We start from the raw sequence: 15,789 nt of genomic DNA on the forward strand, positions 1-15,789 counted from the left end.
GCCCAGCAGGCACCAGCTGCAAATTTAATAACAGAAATGGCTCATGTGCCAGGCACTGTGTTGACTGCTTCACAGGCCACAAATCATGGATCCTCATAACAACGTAATTAGAAGGGTCATTTCCAATTCCCATCTTTCAGTGAGAAAACAGGCCCAGACAGTTTAGGTAATTTGTTTATGGCCACACTGCTCAATCTAGTGGTCGCAGTGTCATTTGTAGGTGAAATCACTGTTGCATGAGTGACCCACAGGATCCCTGAGCACACTGCACCTCAAGGGGCAGAGGTTGCAGCTTCACCTGGGACCATTTAGAGAAATACCTTCTTCAAGTGTAAGGGAGAGGGATGAGGGGATATGTAACGTTCATTTTCTGGACTCAAGACTAGCTCTTTAGTGCTGCAAAATGAGGCACAGCACAAATCCACCTCATTTCTCCTGAGAAGGAACAGCCCCTAAACGCACACACACACACACCTGCTCCCAACCTCTGTACTTAGAACTCATACTAACAGTCTGGAGTCCGAGAAAGCAATTAAGAAAGCAAGGAGCACTGCTCTAAAGGATGCTGTGAGATACCAGTATCCCTGTGACTAACAGCACCTACTTGTCAGGGGTCTTGAGGGTTTATTCTGGAGTTCTAAGCACAGCCACCCTCAAATCATTCCTAAAGGTTTTCATTTCAGGAAAAACGGTGATGCTCTGATTTGCATACACAAGAGCCCGAGGATCTAAGCCCAAGGAGCCAGCTGTGGCAGAGCTGGATGGATTTCTTACAAGGCCATGACGAAATGTGAGAGGACGGGCCACATAATAACTAGACCTCTAAAGTCAATGTCTCCTTGTAGTCCAGCCTCATGAATCTGCATGCTTGGCACCTTAAGAGCGTGCAGAGTGAGTGTGGCACCGAGGCCAGAGCACAGTCACATGTCACTAACAACGGGGACACGTTCTGAGAAATGCCTCGTTAGGTAATTTCGTCGTTGTGTGAACATCAAAGAGTGTACTGAAAGGAAACAAAATTTGCCACCCCAAAACGTGTCTCTTTCACATGAGGGTTATTTTAGGCTGATTATTTTTAAGAAACAAAAGATTCAGCAAGTTTCTCTTGTTACCTCCCCCTTAACTGCCTAAAAGAACTCAGATAAAAAAACCTGTCTCAGGAAGCGAGCTATCACCTTAGCATCACATGAACTAGGTGTAGACAGGGAGGAACCTAGAAAAGCCTGTTTGTTGGGCTCCCCACTGTGTTCTTCTGTTTCTGTGTGGCCAAACACTTGTTTTTCGAACGTTTGCTCCTTCTCACCGACCCGTGAATTGCCTTCTTTCCCTTTGAAGTCCCTGACTCTCCCCATCCCCAACATCTTCGTCTTTAGTGGAGAATGGTGTTTAAGGTGAGGGCTTCAGGCATTTTGCTGAGTTACTCAGTTTTCCTGGGTTTCTCCCATGTTTACATGCATTAAACTTTTGTTTGTTTTCCTCCTGTTAATGTCTCATGTCAATTTAATTCTTAGACCAGCCAGAAGAACCTAGAAGGGTAGAGGAAAATGTCTTCCTCCTCTTCCTCCCCTACTTATACAAACCTAGATGGTATAGCCTACCACACACCTAGGCTACGTGGTACTGAGACCGAAACATTGACGCAGTGCGTGACTATATAATGAAAATCAAGGAGGTGACTACATTTGGAGGTGGGGTGGGGAAGAAAGGGAAGGGGCACTTTGAAGACACTGGTAATGTTTTACTTCTTGACCTAGGTGGTAGTTACATGAAGTCTTTTGTGTTTTTTTTTTTTTTAATAACTCCTACAGCTGTGTACTTATCTTACCACCCCTTTTGTACACTCAGCTTACTAAAAATGAAGTGACAGTTCGCATCTAGTTTTGAGGAACTATACGATGGTTTGGAATGGACTAGACAGTCCAGGTTACGGGGAAAGATGGGAGAGTTCCAGAACAAGTTCTAGGTTGGCAAACAGTTAATGTCACATTCCTCCTTTCAAAATACCAGAGCAGCCCATGGAGCTGGCAATGCCAAAGAGCTTTCCTACGATGATGGCATTTGCTGGGACAATACTGGAGGAAAACTACTTGATTATTTCCATAGGTTTAAAACGTTTGTGTGACGACATTGCTGTTGGTCACTCAAGGAAGCCGGTTCATCATACACCAGGGAGTGGGACTTCTGAGGCATAACCAAAAGCCTCCTCAAACCTGAGCTTTCTGTGGGATAGTTAGTTCATCGGTGCACCACACCAATTCTGAGAAGGCTGAGCAGGTGTCTCTCCTCCCCTAGAATCTTTCTCCTTTAGCGGTCTCCCCAACCCAGTGGGAACAGAACCTGGGTTCATTCTGTGGAGAGGGCCCATTGTGCCTGACACGTACTCGAATGACCTGTGAGTGCCTGGACATCGAGAGGGAAAGTTTACACTTTTGTTGGCAAGTACACAGGAAGTAAGCACAAAGGAGAACAGGAGGTAGGAATCCCCAGTCTGACACGGTTCAAGGCACACTACGCTGGTTAGCCTGACCCCAGTCTGGTCCATCGGCCTTCACGTGGTTCTCCTACTTAGAGTTTCTACTAAGAAATGTCCGCTGTAGAGTCAGAAGGGTAAGAAGTCTACAGTTCTTGGGAGTACCTTGAAAGGAACAATTGTCAAATATATCAAAAAACGAACGAGAAATATCAATGTAGCAGCAGCAGATGTTGAAAGAGACGCAGCTTGAGGGATGGAATTGGGGGATTAAATCCAGGTTAAGATGGAGTGCAGGGTGCTAGAAGCTGCCACACACTATGGAAGCCAGGAATCACTGACATACTTAGCTTTTGGTTTATTTCAGCTGCCAGCTGGGAAGTCCTGACACTTCAGCCTGTCCAACCATTTTGGGGATACAAACTAACTAGGAGACAGTGACCAGCAGTTTCTGTTCACAGCGCTAATGGCCTCAGGTTCGGCTCTCGCTACGGTGTGGTGTGAAGGGACCTCCTGACTTGTGCTTGTGTCCGTTTCTCCTGCTGTGTGTGATGCTGGTGGTAAAGACCCAGGAGCTCCAATCCTGCTCACCCCAGAAGCCACTGCTAGGACAGTGGTTCTCAACCAGCAGGCAACGCCGCCCTTCTTCAAGAGGTATGTGATATTGTGATATTGTGATATTGAGAGGCATTTTTGGTTGTCTTAATGACTGGAGTGGGAGAGGAAGCTGCACTAAGGACATTTAGAGGCAGAGGCCAAGGGTGTTAAATGTCCTTTAATGGTAAGAATGTCCTGCCCCAAATGCTGGTAGCCCCTCGCTGAGAAAAACCTCTCCAGAAAAGTTTAGGAAGGACAACCAAGGTTTCTCAGTTATCTCTTGGCTTAAGTACTTAAAGAGATTCCTGCACCCCAGTCTGAAGCCCCAGCTGGTGCTACATCTGGTCATCCCCAGCCTGTGCCGCTACTTTTAGCTGAACAACATCCACCAATGCTCTGCTCTCCTCTCGTCACTGATAAGTTTTCCATGAGTGCCCTTGAGTACTGACTGTCTCCTTTGCTGATATTTTGGTAGGTTTGTGGGATATTAGCTGATTCCTCTAGTTTCACAGCCAATTGCTAACCAACTTAACTTCTACAGACTTTAAATCTCAGTGCTAGAAATGTCCCTTCAGCTTTGGCCATTACCAAAATAATCTCTATTAATAAAACATGCTTGTCTCTGTCCTGTCCACACTACTGCTTTCCTCTGGGTCTTCCCTGAAGGGCGCAGGATGCATGTCTGGTCCATGCAAGGATGGCTACCTGAGGGAGGCATGCATGTGCCCCCGCCCTCCGCCCTCGCATGCACTAGCGCGGGACCGGAGTCAAGTGTTAGGTACCAGCAGAGCTGCCGAGAGAGTGGTTACGGTGAGTGGAGAGAGAACAAACATCACCAGACTACCTCCAGAGACCGTCTCCAGCCAGGCCTGCACTGCTGCGCGGCGTATGGAGGGAAGGTCAGGCACTGAATTTAAAACAGACGATAAATATAGAGTTACACAGGAGTAAGCATTCCCAGTGGGGAGAGTTGAGGTCATTCCTAAATTCCAAAACAGAAGAGAAACTGAGATGACGTTACAAGCCAGAGGCCCGTCTGGCACCAGCAAGGGGCCACAGTCCTGCTGTGACCTATGTGATGGGCGTTCAGGACAAGGAGAGGGGAAAGAAAACACGGGAGGGTGGACCTTGGCTCAAGGCTGCAGAGCCATCCCCACCTCGCAGGCCAGCCTGACGGCCCTGGTCAGCAAGCTCTCTCCTCAACTCCCGCAGAGCTCCTGGGTGTTTATATTGCTGCGAAAGAAGTCAACAGAGGCTGGTCTCGCCTACGGTGAAAATGTGGGGCTGGGGAGGATCAAATGTTCCTGTTGAAGGCCAAGTTCCCGGAAGGCAGGGACCACCCCTCTGCACACTCAAAGCCTTGCCAGTTGCTGGCCTAACAGGGAGTGAGTGGAAACATGACGACAAGTGAACGAGAGACAGAGGCTGATGATACCAGGATCCGTATTTGGAGGATGGGGACACCAAGGTCGGAAGGCATGGAGAATGACACGGCAGCCGCCACATCCCTCAACAGTCTCCACTTTTTTCTTTTATTGCTTGCTATTCCTTAAAAGAAGCCTGAATAAGGTTCATCTATATCCTACTGTGGATCATCTGTAGATGACCTGTAGATCATCTCACCTAAAACCTACAGGTAGAAATTATGTGAGCTACTTAGAGACCTCCTTAATATAAATCTCTTTTAAAACTTCATTTCAGTTCAATACATGCTCGCCCTACCCCTATCCTGCCAACACACATTCACACCCAGACACACTCCATGAGGAAAGCACCAGAACATTTTATCAAGTGGAGAAAGAGTAACCCTGCCCAGTAATACAGGGGAAAGAAAGCAAATTCTTGGTTTTTCCAAGGTTAAGTTCATTTTACTATTTTGCATCAGTGGAGAAAGAGCCTACAACCTCCTACCATAGAGAACTTTACATATCCTCAAATGAAAGCCAAGGGTAGTGGTCAAATTAACATCAGGAAAACGAAATGTTATGTTGGCTCTCACTTTTGATCAAACAGATGGCAGTGCCCTAACAGAAACGTCCTCTGCGGCACCGAGAGGGGAAGTGAGGACAGAAGGTGCTCCAAGGGGCATCAGGACCTTGGATCTGGAAGCAGTTACCTCTAGAGGCAGAGGATTCCGAGGTCGGTGCCACTTGCTCCTCCTCCCCTTTCTCACGAATGTGTGTCCAGTGCACGTCAGCCTGGATCTCCAAGGGATCGGCTGGATTCATGATCTGCTGTAGCCTGCGGCTCCCAGCTTGTGTACCAGATTCAAGGGGTGAAGGAGATGAGAAAGGGAGAGATGATAGGGAGGAAGGAAGGAAAAAATAAACAGTCAAAGGAAGGAGGGTGTGAAATACCACAGGAAACAGAAACAAATGTTACAGTATTTGCCAGGATCAGTTTGAATCAGAAAGAGGCAGAAATTGAGAATATGCATACACACACACACACCAGCGACTTCTACTTGTTCAACTTGATTCACCATTTCAAGCTTCACATATAATGTTAATTTCAACGAAGAGAATCATACATTCCAACTCCAATGCAGAAAAAACTTTCCTTTCTGATGCTCTTTCCATCTTAACTGCATTTGAAGGACCCACGTGCCATGTTAGGAAAAAAAAAAAAGGCAGGTCACAACTGGCTTCTGAAGGGCCATCCCTGCAGAGGACACGAGTACCCGGCTCTGTTACCCAGCACAGCGTGAGCTCTCTGAGGATGCACCATTCACGTCCCTTCTGCTGGTCACATAGTACAGTGCTTACCACCACCTGCCACGTTGACAGCTTCTCTTTTCAGATTTAAGCCATGTGACAAGAAGGAAGTGGGATGGCAGTGTCACTCTGCCACAAACCAGCCAACTCACACAAGACAGAAATTTACTTTGCTGGTACTTGGGTCTTTACCTTCTGCAGCTAGGTATAAAAAAGTCCCCCTCCCCTTATAGTCTCATGCTGCATGCTGGCCTGTGGCAGGGACACAGCTCTGGGGAGAGGATGGAGGAGGGGAGGAAATGGCTGGGAGAGGAAGCAGAGCTCTAGCCTATAAACTCCCAGAGCTTTGGGAGTTCATGGGTAGGAATAAGACAATACCTCTGCTCTTTCTGAGGTCAAAGCCCTTTTCCTTAAAACTCCATTTGGCGCCCTGCTGAGCCCCTCTGGACGCAGGAACTGGTTTCTCAGCTAAAGGAGAGCTCAGTAGTGGTCCCTTCAGATTATTCTTGCTGTCAGAACCCAGGGAATCTGCATGCAGCCCCTGCCGTGCGGACACACTATCATTAGCGCTTGGACCGAGGCATTCAGTCGGGTTAAAATAAAGGGACAGCCAGCAACTCAGGGGGAGGGGACATTAAGGGAGCGAGGGTGGCTTTTTAGGCAGCAAGGGCAGGTGCCACCTGATCTTAAGGACTCCGGGGCCCCTGACAGGAGCCTGCTCTCCACAGTCTGACTGGAGAAGCTGGCTTTGGCTTCATCACTACAACGACAACCTCTTAACTTTCAAGCAACAGGGAATGTGAATATGGGCGGACAGACCAGCGAGACCACGAATGTGGATGCAACACTGTGCTCTGTGATGCGTGCGGCAACGTCCCTCGTGTGCTCCTGACTGGAGCTGCTGGGCTCTGTAGAGTCAGGGACGTTTTCTTTTTTTTTTTTCCTTTTTCTCCCCAAAGCCCCAGTAGATAGTTGTATGTCATAGCTGCACATCCTTCTAGTTGCTGTATGTGGGACACGGCCTCAGCATGGCCGGAGAAGCGGTGCGTCGGTGCGCGCCTGGGTTCCGAACCTGGGCCACCAGTAGCAGAGCTCGAGCACTTAACCGCTAAGCCACGGGGCCGGCCTGTCGGGGACTTTTTCTAAGGTCGGTTGGCCTTTATGGTGCTGGATGGGGCTGAATCACAGCAAAGTCACCAAACACACCAAACGTCTCAGGACTGAGGAAGATAAGTCAAAGAGAAATGGGCCCTTTCTCACCTTCTGAGCAACAAACGGAAGGGAGGGAGTCTTCTCCCTGGGTAACGTTCTGCTTCCTGTAATAAATGCAGCCTTGGAGACTTATCAGCCAGCATCTCCTCCTTTCTCAGAGAAATGTTAAAAGGCACAGCGGAGGGAGGCTCCGGGCACCTGTGCTGGCTCCACCACTTTTGAGAGCTGAACTGTGATGTGAGGTCTTCTGCATTAGAGAAGAAGCCGAGTCTCAACTGGATGAGGGGAACTTACAGCAAAACATACACCGGGTATGGCTAAGGTCACATTCAGGAGGCTGCTTATCGGGTCTTCCCAGACCTCTCTCCTCCAGGTCTCCTCTAGAACCTCTCTGTCTCACATGCTTTGTACATGACTGTCCATGAAGGCGGGGCCCAGCCAGGTACATGCCAAAGCCTGCCAGCGTGGCTTTATAATACACAGATCTTTTCATGTGGGACCTGCTCTTGGAGGAAAATTCTGGATGGCTGCTAGGGAGCCAGGGTAGAAGGTGGGCAAGGGGCAGAGCAGGTACCTTTACATGTACCCGTATCATCTTCTTCTGACAGATGCCGGAGCCACTGGCCTTGCAGGAGTTCTCTGTCCAAGGGGCAATACTCCCCTTCTACAGCAGGGGGAGCCAGACACCCACAAACACAGCACCAAGAATCCCGCGTGGGGATGAAGGAGGAAAGAGAATGGAGGGAGGAAAGAGAATAGAAAGAAGTTATCTTCAGCTGCAAGGCAATAACACCCTGCCACTGTCTACACAGGCATCGAAGTCCACTGCCCAAAAGACCACACCACGGGCTAGGAATAGAGGCCCAGGGTTTGGCTGAATTTGTCAGTCTAGGTTTCTTTAGTTAAAGCCTGTTCCCTTGCAGGTTTCGTCTTGAGGCTAGTTCTACGGCCAGGAAACAGGTCAGCACGAGGGAAAGCAGAGCTAATCTCTCCTGAAAAGGGAACAGGCTTTGACCCTGCACTCTGTCTGAGGCTCTAAGCCACTGAGCACATGAATCATCACATGGAGACAATGATGTCTGGAACGATACAAACTATCTCCCTTTCCCCAGGGTGAGCTGTGAGCTGGATCACCCCTGACAGGCAGGCCGGCGGAGGCAGCCACAGCCAGCCATGGCTCTGTAGACAGCAGGATGGTGCCAAGATTCCCAGTCCAGTGCCTGCTTCTTTTCTGCACAGACCTTACTCATTTCTCATAAAACAGAGTGAGGAGGGAGGGGCAGGCCACCGAGTGCTGCCTCTGGGGGCCCCACGCCAGCCTCCGTCTTGGGTCTTCAGAAGCTGCCCAAGGGCCTGCGTAAGTGCCCGCCTCTGACCCTTCACACTGATGCGGCACCACTGGGTCAGTGGAGGCCTGCTTTCTCCTGGCCTGCTCTGCCTTGTCAGGGCTGGTGTCACAGAGCCACGCTCAGTCCTTGCTGTACCAGAGAAAACAGACCCTGGGATGGGACTGGGCAGCTGAGCACATCGAATTCCAGGAAGAGCAGAGACAAGCACAGAGAGCAGCAGAGCAACCTAGTGCCAACTCGCCGAGGCCTGGGCTGTCTAGAACTTAACCTGCTACTCTGACTAACAGCTGGGAGGAACAGGTGCTTACAAGGCCCATGTCCTTCTCCTCCACTCCGTGGCCCCTGGAGAGGGAGCGTGGCACCGTCCTCAGGGGGACTCAGGTCTCTCCCTGGGAACTCCTGGTTTCGTCCTTATCACCCACTTTACCACCCAGACTTCTGTGCAGCCAGGACACGGAAAGAATGACCTTCTTTCTACAGAGGCACAAGAAGGAGGCCCATCAAGTCCTTCCTCACCATTCAAGGACACACAGAGCTAGAGACAGGGTCAGAATTGAAACATCTTGAGTCCAAGGCAAAAGAGCATTTCAGAGACAACCAGACCGACTTAATACTGGAACCGATGTTCTTCTCAGGCACTGGTCCACACGTGTTCCTATATCACTGACTGAACCCTGTCCAGTGGGCGCCTAACTCACAGCTCCCTCCTCAGTGACGACAGCTCTGAGCGATATGAGATTCAACACTCTGCAGCCTCCAATACGCAGGACTAGGAGTTGGGGAATTCTCTAGAAAGCTAAATTACCTTTCTTTATTAAAATAAATTTCTTAACTGAAACTAAAGGGAAAAAAAGAGAGAAAATGAGAAAGAGAGGAGAATAAGAAACCTAATCTGGACGAAGTCCTCGCACTGGCCCTCTGCCTTCCATATCCCATTTCTACTCAGAATGTGCACGAGGGACATGACTTGCACTGCCGTTGGTCTCCCCTGCCCTCTGCGTCTAGGGTCAGAGAGAGCCAGGAGGGATGTCTCTGGGCTCTGTGGGAGGCACATCCGTGTGGCTCCAGCCACAGACACCTCTCACACTCAGGCATGGAACAGGCTGCCTCAGGGACCGGGTGGGGTCAGGGGTAGGAGAAGAGATTTTTTTCTGACCTTCACTAGACTCTTCCTCCTCATCATCATATTCTTCCTCCTCCTCCTCCTCCTCTTCAGACTCCTCCTCCTCCTCTTCATTCCCAGGCTCATAGCTCTTCAAGGCCTCTAGTTCCTCTTCACTCTTCCCTTTCAGAAGAGCATGGATCCTCACAGCCTCCTTCCAAGGAACGCCGCCCAGGTCCGAGGTGGGCAGCGGAGGCTCCTCCTCCTCCTCCTCCTCCTCCTCCATCTCAGACTCAGAACTGCTGTGGAGAAAACAACCACACAGCCAAAGTGAGGCACTGACAGACACTGAGAAGGCGATGGTTGAAAGCCACAGTCAGAGGCCAAGTATCCGGCCAAGCACCTGCTGGGCAGGAAGGGAGAGGACTCGGCAGGGGGCCCAGTGTGCTCCTGCCCAGGTAAGACACACGAGGCGATGGAGAGAGAGCGAAGGAGGGCAAGAGGGACACATGCACACATGCCACCCCGACGTGAAGCTGCGCGCCAACAGCCAGCCGGCTGCGGTGCCCTATTTGGTGGATAGCACCATCGCGGAGTTCAGTCTCCAGAGGCCCTCAGTCTGACAGAAACTCAGCCCTGGGAAGGGAGAACGGAGAGCAAGTCTCCACTCCTCGGGCCCCACTGTTTCGTCTGAGGAACTCAATTCTACTTGATGCAGGCAGGTCGGAAGGCTCTCGTGAGAAGCATGGCAGGGAAGGAGGAACGCCATCAAGAGGCCTGCAGTGAAGTCTTAGCCACAGACCGGCGGGCAGTCAAGGTGCTTGTGCTGGAGGGAGGTGCACGTGCAATTTCACGGTGTTCCTTGAGTCCCCCAAGCTGGATGCTCTGGGGATACACAGGGAGTGTGGCAGCAAAGGCCTGGCTCACTGCAAAGTGACAGGACAGGGACCATAGGGAAAGGCAGGGGACAACTATCCAGCCTGGGGTCGTCAGTCTCAATAACAGCGCATTTCCCACCACTGTTCTCTTCACAGCACACAGTCTGGTCAGCTTGAAATGGGAAGCAGCACTACATGCGAGAAGACACTGGCCACGACTTATGCCAGCCAATGACATGGATGTCCCCCCGCTAGGCTACCACCCTGCAGCATTTTACCCTCCCTCCCCTGCCCTGCAGAGAGAAGCAGTGCAACAGGCAGTACATGAATGAAACTCAGTGCTCTGAAATGCTGTGGGGCTCCAAGGCAGGAGAAAAACCCCAAACATCATTGCACAAATGGAGAAGTTTCCCAGACCTGGTTCACGGTCTGATAACTCCTGGAGTCTTTCTCAGGAGAGGCTTTGCCCTCAGAGAAACGTGTAGCTGACTGGGCTGGAGGAAATCTGGCTTCCATAAAGCACAGTCCAACCTCTGGCATGATGCAGGCTCAAACCCCAGCAGCAGCCGGCACTGGGTGGCGTCCAGTCCTGACCTCCTGTGCTGGTGGGTGCTCTCCTCACCAGAGCGGGGTTGTGTGTGAGAGAGAGAACCAGTGAACACAGCGCCACGAGGACAAGGATGCCCAAGACCAGTGCTGCTAGTGCCTGTGTAGTAAAGAATTTAACCTTGCTCAAAGAGAGGTCTGGCCTTGGTCCTTGGCTTCTGGGACGTAAAGGCTGAGTCCTTGGAATGCCCTGCCTGATGGGAATGTCTTTGTCTCCCTGGGGGCCTTGGGTCATGGTGGGTAGTCGAACAATGCGATTTAGGGTGAGGGCTGGCCACGTCAGAAAGACCAACCATTTAGGGTGGGGGCTTCGGGTCATGCAGTATCAGCTGACCTGGAAACTGAGATCAACCACAACCACATGGACAATCAATCAATCAATCAATCAATCATTGTCTAGGTAACAGAGCCCCAAAATAAACTCTGAACACCAAGACTTGGGTGAGAGATTATCCATGGTTATTATCACACATTAATACCAAGAAAGTAATGCTGTCTTGACTCCACGGGGAGAGGACAATGGAGCTCCACCTCTGTACTTTCTTGGACTCTGCCCTGTGCACGTCTTCACTTGCTGATTTCAATTGGCATCCTTTCCCCGTACTTAAACCATAACCCTGAGTATAACACCTTTCAGTCAGTTCTGTGAGTCTGTGGCAAATCAGCAAACCTGAGGGTGGTTTTGGAAATTCCTGAAGCCGGGTACCTAAGAGTTACTGCAAATATTCAATAGGAACACGATTACCCTTCAATCTCCATTCCCAACACAGACACAGACGAAAAGAAGTTAATTGTGTTAATTTGCTGTCTTCGTGTTTTACCTGAGGGGTGGCTCAAGGGTCACAAGGATTTATGAGCTTGTTTTGCAGAAGAAAAGAATACCCTTAAGGAAGTTATGAACACCAGATAACCAGCCCCCAGCTGTCGCTGACACTCAGAAATCTGGTTGCCCAATTTTGGCCAAGTTGAATAAACCGGTATCCATCTCCAAGCCCCAATGTCTCAGTGATTGGCTTACTGCGCATCAGGCACACGAACTTGAGATTAAGAGGTTCAGTATCACTCCCACACTTCAGGTGGGTCAGAAGTGAGGGTGATCTTGTGGCTGTAATCCCTTCTACTTCTCAGGTGGCCAATTCCTCAAAGTGCCACCCTGGCTCTGCTACTTACCAGCTGTGTGACCCTGAGCTGATTATCTATGCTCTCTGAGCCTCAGTGTCCTCATCATAAGGAGGTCATGTAAATGCCTGCCTTGTGGGCATGTTGTGAAGATTAGGGATTTTATCGATTTTTATCATGCTTGTGTCACACTCTGGGACTCTAGCTATTCATTTACCTGTTGACTCATTTACACGTTCGTTCATTCATTCACTCAATAAACATTTCTGAGCACCTACTAAAGCTCAGCCAACAGACACAGAAATAAAAAGAGCCAGCTCCTTACTGCAAGCAGCTCAGTTTGATGAATCCTACTTCACTCATTCATCCAACGAAAATTTACTGAGCATCTTCTATTATAATGCGCTTCCTAGAGACTGTAGGAAACACAAAGGTGACATAGAAAAGATTCATATTCTCAAGGGGAGAGAAGATGCAAACACACCACGATAAAATAAGGCAGAACATAACGAGTGGGATGGAGGGTTGCCTAACGAAAGAAGGCAGTTTAAAGTGGCAAACAAGAATTTGGACCGTGGAAAGCCTGGCATCTGGATTTTGATTCTTTTTCAGTGTTTACTTAGGGATTATTTTTGCCTTACCTTTGTGATTTCATTTGTTTACTTTCTTATTAATTAACAGCAAGGTGTAACCCAATCTATGTCATTTAATACCTTTTGAACATGAAATAAGGATAACAATGCCTCCTATGCTCATCTTAAATCTTACCTAAATGTACAAACCTTCCAGGTGGGCAGAGGAAAGCCAGCTTGTCCTTCCTTCATAGCCAAGCACACAGGTCACCACAGTATCAGTGGGCAGACGGGGGTCGCGACGCAGCTTACCGGGAGAGGGGGCCTCAGCACAGCCCGGTTCCTGGTCCCGCACCACGTCATGAGGACGGCTGCACTGCGCATAACGTGGGCAATGAGGCCCCACTTACAGCTCTGAGGGCCACAGTGGTTCACTTTGTGACAGCTCAAGGGCCACGGAGAACAGCAAGAGGCAGAGAGCGTAAAAAGCAGGGTGGCGAGGTCAACCCTCACCTCTGTTCATGAGCTACAAGCTCTCAGTCCATTCCTTAGAGGTCTTGCCACGTGTTTCTGGAAATCTGAGACAGGCAAACCGGCCTCCCTCCCTTTGGGAAGGACAGAGAAACTGACAGGTGTTGCCAGCTGCTCCTTTCCAGGCCATCATTTCCCTGGGAACTCAGAGCAGCCTCTGGGTCTGGCCCGGCCCCTTACGTCCTGCAAGACTTGCACTGTAAATTCAGCACCTCAAGGCTCATTTCACATTCTCTGGCTGCTCCCAGTGCCTGAATTTCTGGGCCTAGCCTTTGAGGAGGCTGGAGGAAGGGTGCAGCGGAGGAAGGAGTCTACAGTGAGGCAGACCCCCCTCGGAATATAGCCTGGAAACTTTTCAAGTGGGGAGAATCACCACAGCAGAACAAAACACAATATACACACCCAACTTCTCTGCCCTTTTGGGAGGAGAGGATGACCTCTCAGCATACAGCCTTCCAGGAGAGATGAGGGCCAGGAAATCTAGTTGGCAGGATCAGCTTTCTGCTCTCTGTCTCAGCAGGGATCTGTGCATTTGTAACAATATGTTGTTCCCTGTGACTTTCTGATGTGGGTCGGCCTCCCCTGGGCCACACTCCCTCTGACAGCAGGGTCAGGTCTGCTCATCTCACCGTGGTCCCAGCACAGCCAAGACGGCAAGAGCATACAGGCACCATGCCAGGGAAGCCAGGGCAGGTGCCGCTTCAGTTCCCAGGTGTCAGAGATGATCCCTCTGAAGCCCCTTGGCAGAGTGTCCATCAGAAGGCGCTGAGCCTTTCAGTTAGAATAATGAATAACATCTAGCAAAAATCCTCCCTGCTGCAATTTATACCCAATTACTCATCTCAAAGCACCTGCCCCGAATTTTCTCTCAGGTGTCGTCTTCTCATTGAGGCCATGAGGGGGCCTGGTAGGAAGAGGCAAAACCAATGGCACATGGACTAGAGTCTAAAAAGACAAAGTTTGCTCCAGACTTAAACCAGCTACACAGAGGTTCTGCTGGGCCAGGAGCCAGATCCAAGGATGACGACATCAGCAGCCACGGCGAACGCCTGTCGAGCCCTGATGGCGTGCCGCACAGCATGAGGCACTTCACACGGACTAGCTCACCTAACTACAGACAACCCAGGACACGGCACTCCTGTCACCCCGTCCTTACAGTGAGGAAGTGGAAGCTTAAGGAGGTTGGATCATTTGTGCGAGAAGTCAGGATTCCCACCAGCGACCACGCCAGGTCACGCCGCGCCCCCGGGGGGTGGTTCTCCAGGACCCGAGAGTTCCTCAGCCACCAGCAGCTATCAGGGCAGCAAACCCAGGAAGAAGATCGTGCCGGCTGCCTGGGTCTAACCTCAGAAAGTGGAGATTTTCGGGCGGGCCCTACCATGAACAAGGCAGGCTGCTGAGTGGAGGATCACTTGAAGTTCCTGTGGTTTTCAAGGGAAAATGAGGAATCTCGGCTTTTACTCTTAAATTAATCCACTCAGAATCAGAGATGGCGCAATCTTCTGTCCTGCTCAGCCACTCCTAGATGCCACCTACCCTGACAACCATGTAAACACTCCACTGCCAGGCAGACTTCTGGAGGAGATGCACACTGTCTGCAACCTTCACACAGTGGGCGTAATCCACGCTATAACCAGCACCCTGCTAGGCAATGGCCTGCTTGTGTGACTGCCTCTGTGGGAGGAGGGAGGCGGGGAAAGGGGACAGCCAGGACTCCCACTTCTTCAGTCAGCCTTGAAGGAGGGCTTTCCTCGTGGTGTCACTCCGACAGAGGGAAGCCCCTGGGGGTGGCCTGTCTTGGACTTCTGGGGAGTACTCAGTAACCTTGGTTGTCCCATCTGGAAAACGCACCTGCTGGCTCCAGCCCTCACTGACTTGTTCTTAGAGTCAAGAATGTGCCAGCACTGCAGGACTCAGCAGACAGGCCCACATGAGCCAGCCTCACGGCCAGGGGCGAAGTCTCCCAGACAGGCACTCAGAGAGAACAAAGCTAAAAACAGCCAGCTTCCTCCCGTCCTTGGCTACCGCGTCTCTCCCAGAGAAAATAAAAGTGCTATTTCCAGGGTCTCCTTTGGAAGACAGCCCCCCACGCCCCCCGTGGAAGGGTCATGCAGCTCACTAGGCTTGGGCCAGGAGTCTCTGCTCACGTGAGCTGACCCAGGAAGCCGATGATAAGAATCACCCAGGCTGGGGCCAGCCCAATGGCATAGTGTCGGGGTTCGCACGCTCTGCTTTGGCGGCCTGGGGCTCGCCAGTTCAGATCCTGGGCGTGGACCCAGGCACCACTCATCAAGCCCTGCTGGGGTGGCATCACACACAGAAGAACTAGAACGACTTACCACTAAGATATACAACTATGTACTAGGGCTTTGGGGAGAAATAGGGAAAGAAAGAGAAAGATTGACAACAGATGTTAGCTCAGGGCCAATCTTCCTTAAAAAAAAAACTGAAAAAAAAATCATTTAGGGTATCTGTTAGAAACAGATATTCCTGGTCTCCACCCAAATCCACTGAATCAGCTGCCACAGGGGAGGGCCCAGGGACTAGCTTTGTACCAAGTGTGCTAGGTAGTGTTTCTTATCAGGGAAATTTGGGAAATTGAGAGCAGTGGTTCTCAAAGTGTGGTCTCCAGACCACAG

The 15,789-nt window shown here is 50.5% G+C and overlaps 1 protein-coding gene across 13 annotated transcripts in view; it reads right to left on the reverse strand.

The window, feature by feature from the left end:
• The window catches only part of MICAL3 (microtubule associated monooxygenase, calponin and LIM domain containing 3), a 215,204-nt gene that overhangs the window by 33,310 nt on the left and 166,105 nt on the right, over positions 1-15,789 (reverse strand). For 11 of the 13 annotated variants that reach the window (XM_058559164.1, XM_058559163.1, XM_058559169.1 and 8 more), the window contains one exon: positions 9,499-9,746. In XM_058559164.1, coding sequence (XP_058415147.1) covers positions 9,499-9,746 — 248 coding nt within the window. Of the gene's footprint in view, positions 1-3,911; positions 3,975-5,183; positions 5,322-7,567; positions 7,658-9,498; positions 9,747-15,789 lie in introns of all 13 variants that reach the window. The other 2 variants (XM_058559175.1, XM_058559176.1) reach the window with 2 other exon arrangements.

Source organism: Diceros bicornis, chromosome 17, assembly GCF_020826845.1.
Source record: "Diceros bicornis minor isolate mBicDic1 chromosome 17, mDicBic1.mat.cur, whole genome shotgun sequence".
NCBI lineage: Eukaryota > Metazoa > Chordata > Mammalia > Perissodactyla > Rhinocerotidae > Diceros > Diceros bicornis.